This window comes from Rattus rattus, chromosome 1 (genome assembly GCF_011064425.1).
Source record: "Rattus rattus isolate New Zealand chromosome 1, Rrattus_CSIRO_v1, whole genome shotgun sequence".
Classification (NCBI taxonomy): domain Eukaryota; kingdom Metazoa; phylum Chordata; class Mammalia; order Rodentia; family Muridae; genus Rattus; species Rattus rattus.
This window is the reverse complement of record NC_046154.1, coordinates 149,744,611-149,750,719: the sequence shown is the minus strand read 5'-3', so window position 1 is coordinate 149,750,719 and position 6,109 is coordinate 149,744,611. Positions and strand designations below refer to the sequence as shown.

Here is a 6,109-nt window from a genome sequence, read left to right as displayed (position 1 = left end):
AAGAACTGAGGTTGTCTATTTCCCTCAAAGACACATTTCCTCAGTGTGTGTAAAGGAGACACATCTTTTCTTATTTAAAGTGCACATCCTCCCCAGAAAGTAAAATGTTGTTGGGAGTCAATCAGAAACCAATGCAGATAAACCAGCCAGTCACAGCCGCGGTCATCATCTGCATCAGCCGCCTCCATTATTCCTGCTACAGATGATCTGGTAGAATCCTCATTTCTGGTCACAAAAGCTCATATGTTCTATTATATTTCTGTAGTCATTCATGTTTATAGATGGTAGAAAATTGGAGATCAAGGAGTAATCAGAATAAATCATATGATGACATTTCATATCTCCCTGTCTCCATGTTATAGATGCTACTATGCTCCTGCAACTAAAAACAACTTGATATTTCAGGTATCGCTCGTACTGCAATATATAATTGAATTTGTGGTACAGAAATCTGTCTTTTGCTCACCCTTGAAGCTCTGGGTAAAATTAGACAAACAGAATCATGCATTATAATCAAATTAAAAGTCGGTGAAAGAAAACTAATTCAGATTTGGCTATATCTACAAGCACAATGAAAAGCATGAATTTGCCTTCATTTTGAGTGAACACCTCATAATAAACTCTGAAACGTGGCAATATTCCATGTGTGTGCGTGTGTGTGTGCGTGTGTGTGTGTGTGCGTGTGTGCATGTGTGTGCATGCGTGCGTGCGTGTGTGTGCGTGTGTGTGTGTGTGTGTGTGTGTGTGTGTAGACGTGCACTTGCACGTGTGCTTGCCAATGGATGCATTGTGAGCGCCTGTCCATGCCTTACACAGCTCCTGGTTCCCCGCTCTTGCATACGCATCTCATTTTCTGGATTATGTTCTTTTCTATTACTTCATTGAATCAGGCCAGGAGTCACTTTTGCTGCTTCTAATAACACCATCTTCATGACCAAAGATAACACTCAGGTCCATGTCTACAAGACCCTCAGTTATAGCTTCTTTCTCCACCAAGCCACCACACATGTGGCACATCATGGAAGTCAGTGCTCCCCTCTGTGATCCAGGCCTGTCCCTACAGAAAATAATATTTCCCACAGACCAACACCGTTTTATGGCATCTGCCTACCTACAAAGCTGAGAAGGACTTGCACATTATCTATGTAGCCATGACTTGCTCTGTCTTACCAAAGCAGTGAAGAAAATGGCACTTGGTGAGCTACAACCTTTCTGTCTACACGAGTGACTCAGCGCCGCGTGTTCATACCTTTGCGGCCACGGATGAGTTAGGCTTCTCCAGCAAGTCCCAAAGTTTCTTCCTTTTCTCTGGGCAGCAGGTGTTATCAAACTCCTCCCCCTCGCGCTCACGCATGGTCTCTGCCTCCCTTCTAAGTTCTTCGTTCATCTGCTCCTTCTTCTGATGGTATCTGGCTTGGCAGCAGGACTCTAGGTAGATCTCATCGATGCCCCAGTAATCAAGCTCTTGGCCAAAGGAGAGTGCACACATTTCTTCCATCATGTGGAGCTTTCCCGTCCGGTAGAAGTTCAGAATAGATGTGAAGGCTCCAGGATGGCGGTCGAAGAAATACTCATTCTCATTAAGGTTGTAGTCATCGCACACCTCCAGGAGACTCTCGTGCGTGTTACAGTCTCGGAGCTTCCCCAGGCGCGTCCTGGGTAGCCTGTCCAGAGTTCTCCACAGGACTTCGTGGTTAAGGCCCCCTACGTTGATCTTAACTCTCCGAGAGCATGTTTTGCTTCGGATAATGTCCACTGGTTCTGGAGGAAGAGAAAGTGTTGACCTGGATGTTTTTCTGTTCAAGCCAGGTGGTGCCTTTTCTGCCATTTTGAACTGGACAGAGCCACAGAGCTAGGGTCCTTAGAAAGGAGGTCACCTGAAGCAGGATTCCACTGGAACAGGCATCGCCACATCCGCTGGAAAAAAGCAACAATGGTTGGTTATTCACATTTCTCCCACAGGACTGCCTGTCACAACCAGGTAAAGGGTCATTTTTTTTGTAGATACAAATCTATGTTGTGGGTGATAAGAAAGACATTGGAAGCTGTGTGTGCATTTGTACTCATCTGTAAGTTGAAAAGACCAATTGTGTCACCTTAGTCCTCTTTCTCAAGTTGCTGAAAAACTGCAGGTCTCGAAGAGAAAGCCCTGGCCCAGTTTTACTGCCTATGTCTCCAATCTATCCAGTCAGGTCCTGTTCTGCTTGATGGCTTTCCTCAGGGCCATACCTACCCCAGTCACCCAACCCAAAATATGAGAGTACCTGATTCTTGCCTCTTCATGCAACTGCAGGGTCTGGGCATTTATATCTCCCAGGTACTGCTTATACATCTGCAACTCCTGAGATCCAAGCACTAAGGCACGGAGCTGCATTCCTAGCCTTCCTTGTGTGCGGCACTCCAGTAACCATTACAGTTGGCCCAACTTCTTGTGTTGACCACCTGAAAATCACTCACTCACCATATAGCTATGAAAATCATCTACCCATGTGTATCTATACATTTGACCTTGTGACTGTGCCTTAACCCTTCAAGGGTTCTTCATTATTGGAAATAAACCTAGTCAGCCCTACAATATCATCACCTTACCTTTCTGTTCAAGTCACTGCCTGGAAACCAGACCCAATGGAGAATCTCAAAACCTGTGTGTGTGTGTGTGTGTGTGTGTGTGTGTGTGTGTGTGTGTGTGTGTGTAGAGTGAGAGCTATATCTAATAGAGGGCTATATCATATAAAGAGCTATGTCATAGAGCACTATATCATCTACAGTTTCATATATAAATATATATACATATTTTTGCATTTTAATTTAAATTAAGTTCCGTAATAAGCTAATAACAGCTAATGATAAAATAGAACAATTACAATAATATGCTATAGTAAAAGTTATTTAAAACTAAGGAGTTGTTAATTTCCATGTGATATTTTAGGATCTTGTTAGACCGTGGTTAATTAAAACCATAGAAATGAAAGCGGATAAAGGGGACTTGCTCTTTGGGTTACAACAGCCTCATAATGCACACCCCACTGTTCCAGTGTTTGTCTTCTCCACAGTGGACCCTGGTGGAAACTCTGCTTTTCCATGGTCGTTGTCTGAGTTTGATCAGCCATCTCTTGTCCTTCAAGTCTTGGGCCAGATGTTGCCCTCTCTAGAAAGTCTCCCACATGACATACCCCTCTGGGATCAACAAACTCTATCTCTTGCCTTTCACCATGTTACTGTCACAATATCTTTCCATATTATACTGCAAGCTTCCACAAACAGCATCCTTCTTTTTTTATGCCCTTATCACTGAGTACTGGTCCTATACAATGGTGAGATTTAATACATTTAAGTAATGAGTTTGTTCTTTGTTTTCCATAAGGCATCGAACAGTCAGGACAATTTGTAAGATGGCTTTGGGGATCATGTGCCTAACATTCATCCATGTGTACACACTGTACATGGACAGAGGATGGTAGAGAATGTTAGTGTGATGGTGGCCTGTCTTCAATTGCTTCATATCTCTTTACCATTGGGCACTACCTGTTTGGAATATGACATCTGAGGCTCTTCCATTGTTGGTCTCTATTGACATTTGAAGCATCAGAAATCTTTGTCGTTCATATTTTCTGAGTGTTTTAGCAGGAAATCACAGAGGTTTGAGCAAACAGCTCACAGAATCCTTTTTAATGTTAAATGCCACGTTTCACAGTCAGTGGCTGAGACTGAAGTGAAGAACTCTCAGATCCCAGAGGTCCTTATGACCAGAACTTTCTTGTAATACACATGGCAGTTTCTTCAAACCCCAGGGTTCTCCACCTGTAAGTTAAATTTATTTCCTTCATCTAGAGGTCAAGTATCCTGTCAAATGAATAGAAGTTTTTCTTCTGAAAAAAAAAAAAAAACACCAGTAGATGGACTATATAAGAAGTATAAGGAAGGCTGGAGAGATGGCTTAGCTGTTAAGAGCACTGACTGCTCTTCCAGAGGTCCTGAGTTCAAATCCCAGCAACCACATGGTAGCTCACAACCATCTGTAATGAAATCCGATGTCCTCTTCTGGTGTGTCTGAAGAGAGTGATAGTATACCCATATTAATAAAATAAATCTTTTTTGAAATGTAAATAAAATTTCCGATAAAAAGGGAAAAATGTATTTTAGACATGGGCAGCAAAAGTGGGAGTTTTTTTTCCCAGATAGTTACAGGACTATTTTAAGCACACACACATGTACACACACAGAGAGAGCCACACACTACATAACACACACACACACACACACACACACACACACACACACACACACCTCCCTCATCTCTGATTTTTAAAAATGTCCATTTCACAAAGTAAAAAGGGTCTATAATTATTGCTAGCGTTGTTTTGGTTTGAACTCCTCCTTTATAAAAACATGAATAATATCCAATCCACAAGGTGTGGCATCACAATGAGTGAATTAGACACTTTATAAAGATCTTATGCCAAGAAAATACATCTAAATAAAATAAAAATATTCACAGATCTTCCTGAGGTGTTAGTTTCCACCAGTAAAGGAAGATGAATAATAAAAAGGTACATTCATGTTTCTTAAATAAATGCTAGGGTATCTTTTGACCTTCTAAGACCTGGGCTTATGGGTCTCATCTTTTTCTCTATTGAGAATTGGATCTTCAAATAATGTATGCACTGTGCTGACAGGGATGTGTGTAACCACATTTAGTATCTCACTGACATTGATATATGCATATGTATGTGCATGTGTATGTATGAAATGGGCAGCAACATGAAGAATAGAATAAATTAAATGAAAATACTAGACAGGGCAATCCCAATGGTGAACCCAGAAGTTCCTCCACTGTCTGCCTTCACCCTGCTAATACTTTAACCACCGGCAGAGTCCATGACTGCTTCACATGAACAACAGGCAGTCAGGCCAGGCTGCTTAGGACTTGGTACTGTTCTACTTGGCTCGCCTATTGCTGTGATAAAACATGAACCGAAAGCAGCTTGGAGAAGAAGGGCTTATTTGCCTTACGCCCCAAATCATAGTCCATCACTGAGGCAAGCCAGGGCAAGGACTTGAGCAGAAACCTGGAACTAGGAACTGAAGCGAAGACCATGGAAGTTTGCTGCTTACTAACCACTCATGCATGGTTCTTGTTCAGTTAGCTTCCTTTTACACTGCAGGACCACTTGCCCAGGGTGGCACTCTCTACAGTGGGGTCGGCCCTCCTCCAGCTATCAGTGATGGAGAAAGTCTCCTGCAGGCATGTCCACAGGCCAATCTGACAGAGACCATTGTTAAGCTGAGGTTCTCTCCCTCTGAGTGTGTCCAATTCACAACCATGAAGAGCCGTCACAGGCATAAAGTGAACCTTCTGTTTTTGGTATATCAGACCTTCTGCCTAAGATAAACAGTGCTTTAATTAATTACCCGACAAATGGGGTCTAGGATAAAGAGAGAAAACTTTAACCTGAGTCTGACAGAAACATTTCCTACCTGTGGTCAAGGATAGAGTGAGAGCTGTCATCTTGTAACATTATTACCAAGAGTAAATGCTACAGTAGCGTCACTGCCGCTAGTGTGACACCATTGTCTTGAGTTTCACACCCATGACTTACACAGAATCTTCCTTTTCAAAGGGTATTTTGGTGAAAAGCAAAGGGAGGTCAGAAGGTTTAGGTTTCAAAGTGTCTTCTTCACTGATCAAGAGCGTTCTATTATAAGAAATCCAGTGTTGATTACAGATCCCACAACAAAACACAGACTGAAATCCAATGCCTTCGTTTCAAAGTGGAGAGAGCAGGATGAGAGGATGCCCTGGTGATTTGATTTCTTTAGGGCTTAGCATTGTCTGCCGTGGCTCTCGTTACCGTGGTACAATGTCATCACTCAGCTTTGCCAGAATGTTCTGCCGGTTCCTGATAAACGAATGCATCAGTTCTTTAGTAGCTACAGAATCCTGAGTAGTGTTCAGATAGTCAAAAAAGTTTTGAAGAAAAGCCAGTAATTCAGGTAGAGTGCAGCACACCAGCCCTGACAGCAGAACATTGAAAATTCACCGAGCGCTTGTGTCTACAAGACTGTGGATTTCCCCTCCTGCTTTCCTCGTTGGGTTTCCCCTCCCCCT

General features: G+C 42.6%; 1 protein-coding gene across 2 annotated transcripts; it reads right to left on the bottom strand.

The window, feature by feature from the left end:
- Window positions 1–716: 716 nt before the first annotated feature.
- Window positions 717–5,878, bottom strand: LOC116904022 (potassium voltage-gated channel subfamily B member 2-like). 2 transcript variants are annotated; one of them, XM_032906854.1, is made up of 2 exons: window positions 5,479–5,878; window positions 717–1,917 (listed from the first exon to the last, which is right to left on the bottom strand). In XM_032906854.1, the coding sequence occupies exon 2, from the start codon at window positions 1,826–1,828 to the stop codon at window positions 1,244–1,246; it is 585 nt and encodes a 194-aa protein (XP_032762745.1). In that variant the 5' UTR covers window positions 1,829–1,917; window positions 5,479–5,878; the 3' UTR covers window positions 717–1,243. The 2 variants fall into 2 exon arrangements, with proteins under 2 accessions (XP_032762745.1, XP_032762753.1); XM_032906862.1 differs by having other exon boundaries at window positions 5,601–5,878.
- Window positions 5,879–6,109: the final 231 nt, after the last annotated feature.